The sequence below is a fragment of the Bubalus bubalis genome, chromosome 19, assembly GCF_019923935.1.
Source record: "Bubalus bubalis isolate 160015118507 breed Murrah chromosome 19, NDDB_SH_1, whole genome shotgun sequence".
Taxonomy (NCBI): Eukaryota; Metazoa; Chordata; class Mammalia; order Artiodactyla; family Bovidae; genus Bubalus; species Bubalus bubalis.
The window spans coordinates 65,259,973-65,278,576 of record NC_059175.1 but is presented as its reverse complement, the minus strand read 5'-3'; the positions used below and the strand labels follow the sequence as shown (position 1 = coordinate 65,278,576).

The window sequence follows — 18,604 nt, the reverse complement described above, 5'->3', positions numbered from 1 at the left end:
TCCACCTCTCAAAGGTCTGTGCATACCTGGGTCTCTCAAAGTGAGGTTCCCAGACAGCAGCATCAGCACGACCTGGGAATGTGTTAAAAACACACATGCTTCAGGCCCCAATGCAGAGCTGCCAAGTTGGAAATCCTGGTGGGCAGTGGGGGAGCACGCTCGCTGTGCTTAGGAGAACAACTCCACGTGATTTTGATCCACAGGCAAGCCTGAGACCCCCTGCATTTTGCAAGAGAGGAAACGGGGTACAGAGAGGTCTGGGGGCTTGCCCCAAGTTTCCCAGATGACCAAGATGAGATAAAACGGAAAGCTGCTTGTTTCCTGAATCTGAAAGTTGTGGCTCAGGGTCAAGGCCCCCGCGGTTTGGGCAACTCCAGACATTCCCATGAGCAGATCATGCAAATGAGAGGACCATCCACGTCCATCAGCCCTCATGCCTGCGACACCAACAACACATAAGACTCCTCAAGGCTCTTCTGAACCTCCAAGTCTTGTAGGAGTTCCGCTCTCATGAAAAATGCTGTGACTCCAGTCCCCTTAATTCTGCAGAACTTTCGATACGCCTGTTTAAAGAAGTCTACGTTATCATCAATCTTCCGTGTTTTTCCTTTTCCCAGTGCAGCAGCACTTTCCTAAAGACAGCAACACTCTGCTTTTGAAAAACACTGACTTGTGGTGGAAACTTGATAGGTCGAAACAAATCCTTTTAATATATGTTTCTCTTTGATAAAGTTGACTAACAGGCATTCATTGTTGTCTTTGAAGTGTAAAAGTCAAGATGCTAAGACAAATACATTTAATTTTCCCTTGCTGTCTAACAAATGTGAGTTTTTGAAATCTTGCCCAGTTCAAGGCCTGCTTTTTAAAAGCAGTGGAAGGGTAAGGGAGTGGGGTTTGACTTAAGGTAACTGAAAGTAATCTAGTCTGTTAATTTACGGCAACTGCTTTCAGATGAAGGCATTTCTTTGAGATGCCTTGTCTCTCTCGATAATCAAGACTGAAAAAAGTGTAATTTATAAAAATTTCCATAACCCAAACTTTGTATACTTTCTATGTATACTTTCTTTGTATACTTTCTATGATGTTATTATAAATGTAGTTAACACACCCAAAGGCATCCCAAATAAACTGCTAGTTATTTGAAAAAAGAAATTTTTTTAAGTCAGTTATAGTGAAAGTACTCTTGCCTGGAAAATCCCATGGACGGAGGAGTGTGGTAGGCTACAGTCCATGGGGTTGCAAAGAGTCGGACAGGACTGATCGACTTCACTTTCACTTTTCATAGTGAAAAAATTTTTCAAAAGTATAAAGAAATATTTAAGAGCCGCTCAACCTTGAAATTGCCAGGAACACACAGTGTCATAAAGTCCTTAGTCAGAACAATACAAGGAGCAATGGAGGAATCAGCATTGAAATTAATTAATCACCTGCCCATTAACTGCTAAGCTGTGGGAAATTTAATCACAATAGATGAGGAGTGATTTCTTCCAAGAGATCCATTCATTTAAACCATAGCCAAATCTTAACACTTGAAATAAGTTTCAAATCATCTCCAGAGTAAACATTTCCAACTTTCGTTAAAAGCAGCAGCTGCTTCCTAAAAGAAAACTACAAATAAACCGTCACTGCCCTATGGGGTCAGCGAAGACCACATTCCAGTGGCCCCTTGATTCCCACACAAACTCTTCAAGGCTTGGAACTCCCACTTTAAAGATTGGGCTTCTCTGGTGGTCCACTGGTTAAGAATCTGCCTTACAATGCAGCGGACACGGGTTCGATCCCTGGTCTGGGAAGATTTCACGTGTCCTGGGGCAACTAAGACAGAAGCCCTAGAGCCCAGGCTCCGCAGCCAGAGAAGCCGTCGCAGTGAGAAGCCCCTGCACTGCCTGGGGCAGTACTGCCCCTGCTCAGCCCTGCACCGCCTGGGGGAGTACTGCCCCTGCTCACTGGCCACTCGCCCTGCAGGGGGCTTTTGTCCTTAGTTATGCAAATTTCTGTGATTTGTGCCTCAGCCCTCTGGCGCGGGAGGGGGCGGTTGTAGAATCTAGAGTCTAATTGTGCCAAAAGGCAATTTTATTTTATCTCCCATTAAGTGTTACCTGTGCCATCAGATGGTAGCAGTTCCCATAACCGGTAAGAAAAACATCTGAACACCATTGCTATGAGCTCCTGTCAGGGAGACACGCAAACCTGCAGAGGAGCGAACAGAAAGCAAAACCAACCGCGGTCAAGGGGGAACAAAGTTTTCATTTTATTCAGATGCCCGCAATGGATCACCCTCCAGCATCATTTCATCTTGAAATTGGTTCCAGGGGAAAAACGTCCTACCAGGTGTTCATCCTAAGAATCGCAGGCCTTTGGCCAGGCTGGTCGCCCAGGAAATACACAGGCAAGCAGCCCTGCGTGGTCCTTGGTCCTTCCCCGCGACCCAGCGCGCATCCAGGGGAATCAAGGGCGCCCACCGGCCCCGGGAGGCCCTCCGAGCGTCCCTAGCGCTGCCCTCCCTCCTGCCTCGCTCGTGCGCCCTTCGGGCCATGGAAGGAGCTCAGGCAGGAGAGATGTGCCCGAAGCCAGGCGCCTTGATACTGGTGATGTCGTTCTTCCGGTAGAAGTCGGCCTTCACGTGGCCCGCGCGGCCGTGGTCGCGGTTCAGAGGCTCCACGGGCTGGTCAATGCGCCGCCCGTAGACCGAAGACGACAGCACCCCCACCGGCCGCTCGCGCTCCTGTAGGAGGGGAAGTAGAGCGTTCTCACCTGTCCGTGCCTTCGTGTCCCACACCCGCCTCCCGCCTCCACCGGGCTTCTCGGTGCAGAAGAAACCTACAAATGAACCATCGCAGCCCCTAAGGAGCCGGTTAAGACCACACTGACGCCGGGGTGGGGTGGGGGGTGCTCTTCAACCAGGTCAGATTCTGTCCCCTCTGCTCCAGCCACCAGTGTCCTCAAGACGTTCAGAGGAGAGTCCAAGATCTTGCAGGGGCGCCAGGTACCCACTGCCTTCAGGATTGAGTTCCTCCTCTTTCTCTTCCCTTCTCCCTGCTGCTCCTCCCGCCTGTCTTCTGTTCCCCTCCTTCCTTCTCCCAAACACACATCTCCCCAACTCATCTCCCCAGCCCCCATCACATCCCCAGACCTCCACATCCCCTTAAAAGGCTGTGTCTCTTTGCGTACCACTTATCACTGCCTGGAATTCAGTTCATCATTTACTGGGTTTTTTTTCTCCTGTCTCCTCATGGGAATTTCAGCTCTATGAGGGCAGACACTCCTGTTTTGTTCCCTTTATACTCAGTGGCATATGGGAGGTGCTCAAAATGTCTGACTGACTTTAAGTCATGCTAGGCATATATACTTGTGAGAAAAGTGAAAGTGAAGTCACTTATGTCTGACTCTTTGCGACTATAGTCCACCAGGCTCCACCATCCATGGGGTTTTCCAGGCAAGAATACTGCCTGGAGTAGGTTGCCATTTCCTTCTTCAGACCTTCCTGACCCAGGCATTGAACCCGGGTCTCCCTCATTGTAGGCAGACACTTTACCGTCTGAGCCACCAGGGAAGTCCGTACTTGTAAGAGAAAAGCACTAACTTCACTACTAACTGGGAATGAATTAATACAAACCAAAAACCACAGACTCATTGGAAAAGACCCTGATGCTGGGAAAAACTGAGGATACGAGGAGAAGGGGGCAACAGAGGATGAGAGGGTTGGATGGCATCACCGACTCAACCAACATGAGTTTGAACAAGCTTTGGGAGATAGTGAAGGACAGGGAAGTGCTTTCCATGGGGGTCGCAAAGAGTGGGACACGACTTAGCCACTGAATAACAACAACACAGCAGAAAAACTGTTCGTCTCTGTGACTTAAGCAGTGATACCTCTTAGCACTTCCATCATTCAACTTCACGTCAATTACAAGTTTCATGGAAATTGACATGGTGACATTCTAAAAACATTAACAGCGGCAGGCAAAAATCCTCTGATCAAAAAGCAGTCCCACCAGAAGCTCTTACATGCTGATTTCTGTGTATTGTACAAAGATGATGATATTAGTGCAGCACATGAATTTTAATAAACATACTGTCCTCACATCAGATTTTATGGAGACAATGTTCTAGTGTGGAAGTGGGGTCTAACCCAGTGGGCAGATGGTCCTGACTCTGCCTAGGGGATGCACAGCCTCCTCCTCCTTCCCTCCACCCCAGGCATCTGCTGTGAGCCTGACCTTCTCACCCTGGAAGTTTGGTTCCCTTGGTTGGTCACCACCCACCCTGTCAGCTCCTTGCAGAAAACTATTCAGATAAACAGAGGACCTGAACCATACATGGTGCACACAGCGGCCCAGTAACTTGCGAGAAATAATCTCTCTTGCCTGTGTGCTTCCATTCCCGGAAGGCCAGGGCCCTGCAACCGTGATACCAGGCCTCAGAGGTTCAGCAAAGGCCTGTTTATCTGTTGGAAAGAACTCCTGAGTTTTGCTGTCACAAAAGTGTTAAATTCTATAGGACTGGGCTGGGCTTCCCTGGTCATAAAGAATCTGTCTGCAATACAGGAATCCCAGGTTTGATCCCTGGTTTGGGAAGATCCCCTGGAGAAGGGAATGGCAATCCACTCCAGTGAATGGAGAATTCCATGGACAGAGGAGCCTGGCAGGCTACAGTCCACGGGTCGCAAAGAGTCAAACACAACTGGGTGACTGACACTTTCACTTTCATAGGACTAAACAAGTCACAAAAATGAGTAGACAGTTTAACAGGGCAGAACCAAGCAACAGCGACTGCAGCTCAGTCGTCTCTTCCCGGCACCGGAAGACAGGGGAGAGTTTCGTGCGGCCGACTGGACACAGTGGTAAAAATGCACACCGGGAATCTGTTCACATCCGGTGATACCCTCTTGCTATTACCTCCTCATTAATGTGGAGTCCCAGGCTTTTGGCGTGTTCTCTGTCATCTCGGTGTAACTTCTGATTATAACCTGGATCCCTCTTAAAAACACAGTCATACAGGGAAATGATTCCAGTCTGGGAATAAAAAGAGAAAGCAAGCCATGGGTTTATTCAGGGGCTGAGTCATCGAAGTTTCAGGGGGCTTGAAAGGCCTGAACTCTCCCTGATGGAGAGTAGAGATAACGTATAGCGATTCCCCACAGCAACAAACGTGTGTAGAGAAGGTCATCGTGTGGGCAGCGAGGAGAGCACGCAGGCCAGGCCCCTGGTTCCCGAGAGGCCCCAACGGGGTAAAGGTGTTTCCAGGGGCAATTTTTCTCCACTTGTTACAGACCCTCTTCTTCCCAGAAGAGGCTCCTCACTCTCCCTGACTCCATCCTGGAGCTCAGCCCTTAAAGTAATAATAATCTGTTTGATATCTGTGTTTTCTCCTTCATTTCTGCTTCTCTTGAATTTCTCAAAGTTTCTCTAATAGGCTTGTACAACTTTGAAAAGCAAACAATCTCTGAATACTAGGACAATATATCCAAAGAGATGTTCTCCTTCTTCAGAGAGACAGAAATATTTTAATCATATACAGCAGCTATAAAAGCTATAATTCATATATGTATGAACATAGATATATATGTTTGGCATGTTATATATACATGTAAACTATTCATGTATTTTATACATATAGCAAACATATGTATAAAATACACACACACAGAGCTCTGATGTGTTAAAAAATGATCCTGTTAACAAAGCTACCATCTGTAACATCTCCATAATTTTAATCCCCAATTTTTCTTACTACAAAAATAAAACTGCCTTATTTGGTATCTAGTAAAAGAAGAAATCCGTGTGTCAGCCGATCTCTAATTTCCACCTTGTAAGTCAGGCCTGTCATTTATGTTCCTCCAGCCAAGTGCTGATAACGGTCTGTCTAGTCAAAGCTATGGTGTTTCTAGTAGTCATGTACGGATGTGAGAGCTGGACTGTAAAGAAGGGTGAGCACTGAAGAATTGATGCTTTCGAATTGTGGTGCTGGAGAAGACTCCTGAGACTCCCTTGGAAAGTAAGGAGATCAAACCAGTCAATCCTAAAGGAAATCAACCCTGAGTATTCATTGGAAGGACTGATGCTAAAGCTGAAACTCCAATACTTTGGCCACCTGATGCAAAGAACTGACTCCTGGGAAAAGACCCTGATGCTGGGAAAGATTGAAGGTGGGAGGAGAAGGGGATGACAGAGGATGGGGTGGTTGGATGGCATCACCAACTCAGTAGACATGAGTTTGAGAAACTCCAGGAGATAGTGAAGGACAGGGAAGCCTGGCGTGCTGCAGTCCATGGGGTCAAAGAGTCAGACATGACTTAGTGACTTAATAACTACAAAAACCATCTGCCTTGAATCCTCCAACAGTGAACACAGATGGGCCATCTCACTGGAATTGGGATCACAGGGTCTGAGGCTGCTTATTATTTTTTCCTAGTATTCTAGGGAAAAAATTCTAGTATTCATGCTAGAATGACCCCCTCCAACTGCAGGACACAGAGGTACAAGGTCACAGTGAAAAGGATGCACGATGTGTGCACCATCTGGTGGAAATCACATCCCGCAGACTCTTAGTGCGGGAACTCAGGGCTTCCAGCAAAAATGGAAATGGCTGGAGTGTGACGAAGCTTCAGCCCAGCCTTGGAAATGCCTTCACATATCATCCATCCTGTGCAGGACAGTCCACTCCTGCTCAGGAATGTCTGAAGATAACCCAGACGTGGCTGCTGTCCTGGTACCAGTACTACAGAGCCCAAGCTTGCTCTGCTCGAAGCACAAGAGGCCAGTGAATCCAAGAGGCAGGGTGTTGAGGCAAGAAATTAGCCAGCTGACTAAGGAGATGGCAAACTAACATCTTAAAATAACCATCTCATCAGGGTATAGATGCCGGGTTCTTTTATAGAACAGAGATTGGAGGGTGGGGGACTGGGGAGGTGACAAAGTAAACAAAGTAAAAAGGCCATTAATCTTACAAGTATCTCCTGGAATGGCAAGCCTCAGGCAGAGGATGTTAATTTCTTCCTTCCTGTCATCACAGGTGGACAGGGTCCTGAACAAAGGCACTTTTTCTCAACAGTCAGGCAGAGGGGCAGGACCCTCTGAGGCAGGCCACTATGAATTATTATAATAACAGGAGCAACAGAAAGCAAGTCAACACACTTCCAACATGGAGCCATTTTGGCTCTTCCCTGCAACACCATTAACCATCTAGTCAGGAAAACAAGGCTATCTTTTAGAAACATTATTCTCAGGTTCTTCAAAGTTTCAGAGGCACCATGTACAAGACACTGATTCAGTGATGCTGGAATGCTGACCTGCCTGCATTCTGAGTCACTCCAAGTGCTAGAGGGGGAGCTGTGGCTTCTCAGTCTGTGCCCCAGTGGGCATGGAATGAGGTCGCCTTGCAGGAGCTTCTTCTCGGCACCGCCTTGTCTCTCCCACTCAGCTGCTGGGTCTGTGCATGCCCTGGTTTGGCCGGCCCAGACTTTGACCCCTCCTGAAGGCAACCTACAACCTCCTGAAGGCAACCTTGTACTCAGTTCAGTTCAGTCACTCAGTTGTGTCTGATTGAGACCCCGTGGACTGCAGCACACCAGGCTTCCCTGTCCATCCCCAACTCCTGGAGCTTGCTCAAACTCATGTCCATCGAGTCAGTGATACCATCCAGCCATCTCATCTTCTATCATCCCCTTCTCCTCCTGCCTTCAATCTCTCCCAGCATCAGGGTCTTTTCCAGTGAGTCAATTCTTTGGCAGCAGGTAGCCAAAGTATTGGAGTTTCAGCATCAGTCCTTCCAGTGAATATTCAGGACTGATTTCCTTTAGGATGGACCAATTGGATCTCCTTACAGTTCAAGGGACTCTCAAGAGTCTTCTCCAACACCACAGTTCAAAAGCATCAATTCTTCAGCGCTCAACTTTCTTTATGGTCCAACTCTCACATCCATACATGACCATGTCAAGTGGCATGTTGGATCTTATTTCCCTGACCAGGGACTGAATCCCTGCCCCCTGCATTGGAAACACAAAGTCTTAACCACTGGACCACCAGGGAAGTCCAACATTGTACTCACACAGGTAAAAAAGCCAAAGACCCAAATCAATGGAGAGGTGATACATTATTCAGATTTTCGTGCCATGAACATTGGCTAGCTGTTTGGGGGGAAAAGAAAATGAAACTTGCTGCTGCTGCTGCTAAGTCGCTTCAGTTGTGTCTGATTCTGCATGACCCCATAGACAGCAGCCCACCAGGCTCCCCTGTCCCTGGGATTCTCCAGGCAAGAACACTGGAGTGGGTTGCCATTTCCTTCTCCAGTGCATGAAAGTGAAAAGTCAAAGTGAAGTCGCTCAGTCGTGTCCGACTCAGCAACCCCACGGACTGCAGCCTACCAGGCTCCTCTGTCCATGGGATTTTCCAGGCAAGAGTACTGGAGTGGGTCACCATTGCCTTCTCTGAAATGAAACTTAGGTCTTCATATCACACTACAGGCAAAAGTAAACTCAGGATGGATTAGTGAAATAGTTGAAAAGAAAAGCCATAACGGGCATCCTAGGCATAAAAGCAAAAGGGGAAATACCACAAAGAGAATATCCACCATTCTGACCATGTAAAATCAGACAATTGCTTATCACATAAAATTCAAACTTTAAAAACCTTTAGGAAATGATAGAGAAACCTCAGTATCTTTTTTACAGGCTCTTTTTTTTTTTTTTTTTTGCCACACAGCATGGCATGTTAGATCTTCATTCCCTGACCAGGGATCTAACCCACACCCCACTGCATTAGAAGTATGGAGTCAATCACTGAGCCTCCAGGGAAGCCCAAAATCTCAGTTATCTTTAACATCATTGAGTAGGATGTGAACAGAAGCAGAAGCTGGTGGGGTTGGCTGGGTGCTCTCTTCTAGCCTAAAGATATTAAGGACATCTTGCAGCAATTTTTTTTTTTTTAAATAATCCCCAGGCCAGTGGGCCCTGCAGAAATACATCAGAAGCTCAAGGATGCCTGCCACCCACTCTGCTGGGATGGTGGGAGGCAGGTTCTCCAAACAAGCATGCCCGCCTTCTGTAAGGGAGCTACTGCAATGTGGACCATTCCCTATAGGGTTCAGAGCTACAGGCCAGCCCCAGTAGAGGCCCAAAGGCAGACACAGACAGTAACTTGAAAGTCCGTCACCTCCATTTACACAGTAATACAATCTGGGCTCTTGGCCATAATCTAGATGTCTCATCATCACTGGAATCCCTCCGGGCCCGGCTGACCCGTGAAATAGGTGTGTTTCAGAGAGAACCTACAGTAGCAACCAAATGACCTGTTTCCCTAGGACCAGGAGCAGCTGGTGGTGGCCACGGGTGTCCCTTCTGCACCCGGAGAACCTCGGCCAGAGAGGAGGTGAGCAGCGGGGATCCTAGGGACCATCTCCTCTAGGGCTGTGGGTTTTATTATGCCCAGTGCCTCCTCCCAATCTTGGAAGCTCTCCTCCTCCCAGAAGTTACACAAATTCTCACACAAATAGTTGGGGTAAGATTCTGAGCAAACTGAGGTTCAAGTCCTTTATTTTCTCCTCCCTTTCAGACCATTCTGAATGTAAATACACTCTCCATTGAAACTTTAAACCAGATTAGCTCTGCAAAGAAGAAACAAGAGAAAGAAAACAAACATATTTTCCACTGTGGCAAGGGTACTACTGAGTGCCCACCAAACACCTTTCTTCTTCCGGCACAAACAGAAGACTGCAATGTCCAGTTCCCATCATAATATCCAGGGCAGGTGGGATACAGCTCTGGCCAGGGAATGAGGGTGAAATCAGTGGACACCACCTTCTAGGCCTAGTCCCCGAGAAACTCTCCTGCAGGCCTGCACACTCTCCCTGCCTGCTCTTTGTTGTTGTTTGGTCGCTAAGTCACATCTGACTCTTTGCAACCCCATGGACTGCAGCAAGCCAGGCTTCCCTGTCCTTCACTGTCTCCCAGAGTTTGCTCAAACTCATGTGCATTGAGTCAGTGATGCCATCCAACCATCTCATCCTCTGTTGTCATCACTTTATTCTCCTGCCCCCAATGTTTCCCAGCATCAGGGGCTTTTCCAGTGAGTTATCTCTTCATATCAGGTGGACAAAGTATTGGAGCTTCAGCATCAGTCCTTCCAATGAATAGTCAGGCTTGAGTTTCTTTAGGAGTGACTGGTTTGATCTTCGTGCTGTCCAAGGGACTCTCAAGAGTCTTCTCCAGCACCACAGTTTGAAAACATCAATTCTCACCTTGCTCAATGGCTAGCAAATTAAAGGATCCAAGGAAGGACTACAAAGCCCCAAAGATTCCCAGGCCTTGGCAATAATGGAGCAACTAAAATGGAGAAGCTGAGTTTCCCAAGTCACTACATTCAGAAGAGCTGCCCAGGAGAAACATACATGTTGGGCTGTATTTCATTATGTTTATATGTTTAAGGCCAGTGGTGGGCTTGTGTTAACAACCTGTTCTCTGGGGGAAAAAGACCCAATTTTGTAGCATTTGATCATAAATCTGTGGTATAGTATGCCTATCGTAGCAATTTCAGGCTTTTAACTGAATGCAAAGTCCAGAAGAAATGCTAAAATCCCCCTTTGTCAGTATGATCAGGCTCTGACACACCACTAGTTAAGACTCTCTGGGTTTGGAGTCCATTTGTCTGCACAGCACGTCCCAGCCCACCTTGACTAAGAAGGTTATGACAGGACTACATTCATCTCCTCTCCTCACGGGCCATGGCACCGCTACCTGTCACCTGCAGGCTTTCAGAACTGTCTGCCTACCCAGAGCTGTGTGACCTACTTTCAAAACTGAAAATTCCCAAGGTGACCGAAAGTAGTTTTCTTTGATTCTTAAGAGATTCATTTTTCCATCTGGTACTTTCAGCACTTCTCCTTGGGAGTTAGACAGTAGATGAAGCTTAAGGAGGTTGTTTTCATTAATTTTAACATTGTTCAAAATTCTATATCTCAGAAGAACTGGAGCTCGTCAAGGACACAACCTTAACACTTTTAAAAAAACAATACTCAACTATCTCTTTGGTTCCTGGCACACTGTTTCCTCTTTGGTGAGTTAAGATCCCAAGTTTGGGAAATTTTCATAGCTTTCCAAATAATCTGAATATTTTGTCAATTTAACACGAGTGGAGCCAGTTGCCTTCCCTCTTCCACTGATATCAGCTCCCCACTCACACCCCCAACCCCCAACCCACAGCAATTCACATCCAGGAAGAAAAAGCCGTCCACGTGGGCTGAAACCTGAATCTAATCTTACACGTGCCTAATAGGCTTAAGTATATTGGGGAAAGTGCTCTTTGCCTGTAATTCAGGAGACCCAGGTTCAATCCCTGGGTCAGGAAGACCTGCTGAAGAAGGAAATGGCACCCACTCTGGTATTCTTTCCTGGAAAACCCCATGGACAGAGAAGCCCCCTACAGTCCATTGGGTCACAAATAGTCAAGACACAACTGAGTGACTAACACTTTTCATGTATTATTTGATTGTTGTACTTCTTGGGATGATTATGAAAGAGTCTGAGATGTACTATTAAATGGAAAGAGTGTGCTGCAAGTATACACACATAGTTGTGTGATCATGTGGGAACATGTTACTAGTTTAAGAAGTTTGACACACATGATCACATTCATAAACACACACGGAAAGGCCTTCACCATGTGTTCACACGGGGTCATGACTGGTGAGAACGCTTCTTCCCCACTCCCGGTGTTTCCTTCCAGAAGGAGGACTTCCACTAGAAGGGCACACATGACCCCCCAGCTCACTCCATCCTCCTTCTTTGGTGACCTGACCCTTCCTAAGCTGGAGGAAGACACTCAGCCCCACTCCTCCAGGCCTTAAGTTTCCAGGGACAGATCACTGAGCAGAGCAAGTGCAGCCAGCCCAGGCAGAGAGAGGCAACCACAGTCCACTCCCAATTTTGGTCCCCCTAGGACAAGAGCAAGGTCAAGGATAACCCAAACAGCAGATAATCCAAAAGGAAACCTCTGTTTAGTCTAAGAGGCTAAGCTTGTCAATCGGTGACTTGTCACTTTGTTTAAAAAAATCTGCATCCGTTTATTCATCCTTACTGATTCATCAGCAGGTATTTACGACACACCAATTGTGAGACGGTGGGCATTCTTTCAGTTGTGGAGGACACAGGAAGCATATGAATAAATCCCTGCCCTCCTATTTTAATAGGAGAGGGGAAAAAAAAAAAAAAAAACCAACAGGATAACTAAGGAAAATATTTAGTAGGTCAGACAGTAGTAGATGCCAAGGAGAAAATCAGGCAGGAGTGGGAACAGAAATGTGTCTTGCAGGGGGCATATTTGCATTTGGCTAGTACACGCTGAGACTGGATGGCGTGTGGGTGCAAGAGTCCACTGGAAAACAGAGAGAAACCTGTCTAGATTCTAAAGGCAGGCCAGCAACAGAACTGGGGCTCACCAACCTGAGTTGTGGCAGGCGTGTGTGGTGCCTAAAGGCTCCTCCACTCAGGAGGGGCTCGTGGAGCTGAGACTGAACTCTTCCTGCATCCTGGATGCTGCAACAGGCCCTTCAGAAATGCCCCTTTGCACCTCTGCATGGTCAAACCCATCATCTTTTTTACCAAGTCATTGGCCGCACTTGGCAAAGGGAAATTCAGTATCAGGAGGGTAAAGAAACACTCAACCCCTTGCCTCTATGTCTCTCCCACAAACCAACAAGGAAAGTTGGCTAATCCCACCAAAGCTGAGATAGGGCTTTCTGAGCAAAGCTTCCCTCACAACAGAGCTATCCACAATTCACATTAGCACAACAGAAAGCATATTCTAACACTGCCTAAGGTTTTTTTTCTCAATGCAGCTCTTAGACTTTGAAAAATTTAATCAAAACCTTCATGAAAGGTCATTCTCCTCTGACTTAGCCTTTGCATTTCAGGAGCTGAAAAGCAGCTGAGGCGGAAGAAGAAAAGTCATTTTTAAATACCATTGACTGAACCTATGGGGAAAGCACACACTGTTAGAGGTCCCTTCGGGAGCGAGACAGGAGTTGATAGCATCTTTGCTGGCAGCTTTAGAGGATAAATTTGTCTTAAGATCCACGGCATTGAAAGTCAAAGTGTTAGTCGCTCAGTCGTGTCAGACTCTTTGCTATTCCATGGTCTGTAGCCCACTAGGCTCCTCTGTCTGTGGCATTCTCCAGGCAATACTGGAGTAGGTGGCTATTTCCTTCTCCAGGGGATCTTCCCAACCCAGGGATCGAACCCGAGTCTCCTGCCGGGCAGGCATATTCTTTACCACCTGAGCCACGGGCTTTGAATAAGTGTGCTATTATGAGAGCTTTGACTTTGAGCTCCCACAGGGGAGATGCCTTAGAATTTAGGAACCAACAGATTGACACTTTGACACTCAGACTACCTGCCTCACCTGTGTTAATTTCCAACTGTGAACAAGGGTGGAGGATAAAAGACAGGCCCCGAGACCCAACCTTCAGTGAAAGGAAACTCTAATCATCACTAAGATGAACAAATAAAAATGATAATAATAAGAAGAGGTCTGCTCACACTGGGCTTACCGTGTGCCACTTTCTACCTTCAGTCAGTTCAGTTCAGTTCAGTCGCTCAGTCATGGCCGACTCTTTGCGACCCCATGAATCGCAGCACGTCAGGCCTCCCTGTCCATCACCAACTCCCAGGGTTCACTCAGACTCACATCCATCGAGTCAGTGATGCCATCCAGCCATCTCATCCTCTTGTCCCCTTCTCCTCCTGCCCCCAATCCCTCCTAGCATCAGAGTCTTCTCCAATGAGTCAACTCTTCGCATGAAGTGGCCAAAGTACTGGAGTTTCAGCTTTAGCATCATTCCTTCCAAAGAAATCTCAGGGCTGATCTCCTTCAGAATGGACTGGTTGGATCTCCTTGCAGTCCAAGGGACTCTCAAGAGTCTTTTCCAACACCACAGTTCAAAAGCATCAATTCTTTGGGGCTCAGCTTTCTTCACAGTCCAACTCTCACATCCATACATGACCACTGGAAAAACCATAGCTTTGACTGGACGGACCTTTGTTGGCACAGTAATGTCTCTGCTTTTGAATATGCTATCTAGGTTGGTCATAACTTTCTTTCCAAGGAGTAAGCATCTTTTAATCTCATGGCTGCAGTCACCATCTGTAGTGATTTTGGAGCCCCCAAAAATAAAGTCTGACACTGTTTCCACTGTTTCCCTGTCTATTTTCCATGAAGTGATGGGGCCAGATGCCATGATCTTAGTTTTCTGAATGTTGAGTTTTAAGCCAACTTTTTCACTCTCCTCTTTCACCTTCATCAAGAGGCTTTTTAGTTCCCCTTCACTTTCTGCCATAAGGGTGGTGTCATCTGCATATGTGAGGTTATTGATATTTCTCCTGGCAATCTTGATTCCAGCTTGTGCTTCTTCCAGCCCGGCATTTCTCATGATGTACCCTGCACATAAGTTAAATAAGCAGGGTGACAATATACAGCCTTGACGTACTCCTTTTCCTATTTGGAACCAGTCTGTTGTTCCATGTCCAGTTCTTACTGTTGCTTCCTGACCTGCATACAAATTCTACCCCTTAGTTAAATTAATTCTCATAAGAGCTCCATGCAGTTGGCTCTGTTTGATCTCTGATTCAGAGATAGGCAAGGTGTGACACAGTGGTTACTCTGTGACTTGAGCTAATTAACACAGAGTCAGTACTTTACCCAGCTCTTCCCTGGTGGCTCAGCTGGTGAAGAACCTGACTGCAATGTGGGAGACCTGGGTTCGATCCCTGGGTCAGGAAGATCCCCTGGAGGAGGGCGTGGCAACCCACTGCAGTATTCTCACCTGGAGAATCCCATGGATAGATGAGCCTGGAGGGCTACAGTCCCTGGGGTCTCATAGAGTCAACACGCCTGAGTGACTAACACACACACACACACACAGTAGCTCCACCCAGGATCCTGAGCTCCTAAGGAACTAACCCATGAGGGTGACCCAGAGACTGACTGAAGAGCTAGTTTCTCAGTGTTTCTTCTCAGGTCTGAGTCGAACTTGGAATTATTTACAAAGAATTTAGCGGCAGCTGGGTCCCCCAGAAAACCTGTGATACACACTTCATCCTCTTTAGTCCAAAAGCTCTCAAGGTCAGAGGATCAGCTTCTGGAGTCCTGAAGCTGATTAAACACCACTTCACACAAGGACTTCATTACCGTTGGGAGTTGGCTTGAGAATGGACTTTGAAATGTCTTTTGTGGTTCTTGCTGCCTTGAAGGCCTTTTTATTTAAGTGTTAACCTTTCTCCTGGGTCTTTTTTTTTTTTTTTTCCTATGACACTAAAGGCTTCAGGACTTGAATTTGCCTTTGACCCCAGAGATCAACAGTCCTGAGTTTTTTGTGGTTTTTTCTCCCCCTTACAATCTATTTGCATTGCTTTGTCTAAGGCCCATCCCTACCTTCCCGGGGCAGTAAGACATCAGAGCAGATTTTGGAAGTGTTTTCTGTAAAGGGGCAGACAATCACCATTTTAGACTTTGCCCGTCCCCCTGTCTTGGCTGCAGCTGAACTCTGCGAGGTTGCCACTGACAATACTAAACACATTAGCTTGCGACTGTGTTTTAATAAAGCTTTCTTAAAGCAGGTGGCGGGGTGTATTTGAACTACGCTTCTCGCTCACTTTTGATCTCCTTCCAGGCACGGAGACCTGGTCTGGTCACTTTAGGCATCTCTCTGCTGCTTGGTTGATTTGGCCCCAGAAAGTTGGAGCCCCGTGTCTGACTGGTGAATTCAGGAAGAATAAACCGAGTCAGCCAAGCCTGCCGCAGTCAGACCCCAGAGGGAGCGTCGCCCAGCGGCGGACCCCAGCTCCAAACCTTCCTCCAGATCCTGGGCACCCAGTAGAAGCAGTAGGGACCTGGCGACTCCCCTAGCTTCCCCATAGAGCACTCAGCCATAACCCAGCCCCAAAAGGCGGGGAGCACTGGCTGAGCATCCGGCCTACCCCACCCCGCAGGCCCAGTCACCCCAACTCCTCTTCCAGGTGTACTGTGCTCCTTCCCCCACCTCCGCTTCATGGCAAACAGATGGGGAATAATGGAAACAGTGAGAGAGTTTATTTTCTTGGGCTCCAAAATCACTGCAGATGGTGACTGCAGCCTTGAAATTAAGACACTTGCTCCTTGGAAGAAAAGCTATGACTAACCTAGACAGCATATTAAAAAGCAGAGACATTACTTTGCCAACAAAGGTTTGTCTAGTCAAGGCTATGGTTTTTCCTGTGGTCATGTACGGATGTGAGAGTTGGACCATACAGAAAGCTGAGCGCCGAAGAATTGATGCTTTTGAACTGTGGTGTTGGAGAAGACTCCTGAGAGTCCCTTGGACTGCAAGGAGAGCCAACCAGTCCATTCTGAAGGAGATCAGCCCCGGGATTTCTTTGGAAGGAATGATGCTAAAGCTGAAACTCCAGTACTTTGGCCACCTCATGCGAAGAGTTGACTCATTGGAAAAGACTCTGATGCTAGGAGGGATTGGGGGCAGGAGGAGAAGGGGACAACAGAGGATGAGATGGCTGGATGGCATCGCTGACTCGATGGACATGAATTCAAGCAAGCTCCAGGAGTTGGTGATGGACAGGGAAGCCTGGGGGCTGCAAAAAGTCGAACACACGACTGAACAATTGAACCCACCCCCACCCTCCATCCACCGCCCACCCCAGCTCCGCCCCTGCCCAGCCCCTCCGTGGCGGGGCTCAGGGGTCCGCCTTACTCCGCCTTACACCGTTAAGACCACTTACGGTGGTCTTAGCAGCGGTTCTCTGGGGTCTAAGAACCCCAGAGAGAGGCCTCTCTACTACTCTCCCACCCCTGTGACCCTAACGCCCCCCTCCCACCTCGAACCTTTTACAGGCTGTGCTGCTCAAGCCCACCCCAGCCTTTTTGTGTAGCCGCATTCCCAGACTCCTAACCTGACATTGCAGCCCCGCCCCACCCTGAATCCACGCCCCCAGAAATCCTCCCCAGCAGTGTAATCCCGCCCCCAGCACCCTCCTTCTCAGTGTTCAGTTTCGTTCCGTCCATCAGTCGTGTCCGAGTCTTTGCGACCCCATGAACTGCAGCACGCCAGGCCTCCCTGTCCATCACCAACTCCTGGAGCTTGCTCAAACTCATGTCCATCAAGTCGGTGATGCCATCCAACCATCTCATCTTCTGTCAGCCCCTTCTCCTCCTGCCTTCAATCCTTCCCAGCATCAGGGTCTTTGCAATGAACCAGTTCTTCATATCAGGTGGCCATAGTATTGGAGTTTCAGCTTCAGCATCAGTCCTTCCAATGAATATTCAGGACTGACTTCCTTTAGGATGGACTGGTTGGCTCTCCTTGCAGTCCAAGGGACTCTCAAGAGTCTTCTCCAACACTACAGTTCAAAAGCATCAATTACTCGGCGCTCAGCTTTCTGTATGGTCCAACTCTCACATCCATACATGGCTACTAGGAAAACCATAGCTTGGACTAGATGGACCGTGGTCGGCAAAGTAATGTCTCTGTGTTGTCTCACCCCGTTTCTTCTCCCTCTGAGCCCCCTCCACCAGACTCCTTCCCGATTGGGCCGAAGCTCCCAGGACCCGTTCCCTTCGTGAAACACCGCCCCCATCTCATTCCCTGGAAGTGCAGCCCCGCCCCAAACACGTCCCCTTGGTCCCACCCAGGCATTGTAACCCCGCCCCTATTCTCCCCCCTCCCTGGACTTGCAGTCCCGCCCCCATTAGCCCTCCTGCCCCCTCCCCTCAATGCAGCCCCGCCCTTGACCCCCGTAGCCCCCACCAGCATCCAGTCCTCCGTCCCGGCCCTCAAGCACCCCGCTCACCGCCCCCCCCAACCCCACCCCAGCTCACCCAGCCCTGGCGGTAGTAGTAGCTGTGCTCCTTGGGGTCCTGGCGCCGCGGAGGGATGTAGCTGAAGGCGGACAGCGCCGAGATGGGCAGCGGCCGGGGCTTGCCCCGCAGCGCGGCGGCCGTGATCTCCTCCTCGTCGTCCTCCATTTGGCCGCCGAGCTCCGTCCGCCCGTCGAGGGCCGTGGTGCAGCCCTCCCGCCTCGGGCTGCCAGGCGCCCGGGTTGTGCTGTTGCCTGGAAACGGAGGCCGCGCCGCGCGAGTCTGGGAAGGGCGGAGCGAGGGCGGGGCCGACCCGCCCTCTTGCCCCCTGGAAACTCCGCCCCCCAGCCCCTTCTTGGGACGACGGGGAGCTCCATCGGCTCAAGCCGCTGCTGGGGCCGGAGGCGGGGAGGTCCCTCTGAGATCCGCACTTTCCGACCTGCTCATCTTTCTGCGTGCAGTCTGTCCCTTCCTGAGACCGTGTTGGTTGGGCAACTGATGACCTTGCACCTCCTGTGTGCCGGCGCCTGGGATGAGCCCTGAACCAAGCGGACTGTCCGCTGGGATCTGACAGCCTGGTGACGAAGACGGGATCGATGTGAAATGACAAGTGATTCAAGAGGGTCTGGAGCAGCGCCGCGCAATAGAGACACAGAGGTGCACCTGTAGTTTCAAACTTTGTGGAAACCACACTCTCACCCTTCCCTAGGCAGCCGCGTGTGAGCTCAGTCGTGTCCGACTCTTTGTGACCCCATGGACTGTAGCCC

At 48.7% G+C, this 18,604-nt stretch overlaps 1 protein-coding gene across 1 annotated transcript; it reads right to left on the bottom strand.

Annotated features, from left to right (window-relative positions):
* Positions 1-2,227: 2,227 nt before the first annotated feature.
* Positions 2,228-18,248, bottom strand: C19H5orf49 (chromosome 19 C5orf49 homolog). The gene is made up of 3 exons (XM_006043242.4): positions 17,859-18,248; positions 4,899-5,015; positions 2,228-2,725 (listed from the first exon to the last, which is right to left on the bottom strand). Exons 1-3 carry the CDS (start codon positions 18,003-18,005, stop codon positions 2,546-2,548), a joined length of 444 nt encoding a protein of 147 aa, XP_006043304.1. The 5' UTR covers positions 18,006-18,248; the 3' UTR covers positions 2,228-2,545.
* Positions 18,249-18,604: the final 356 nt, after the last annotated feature.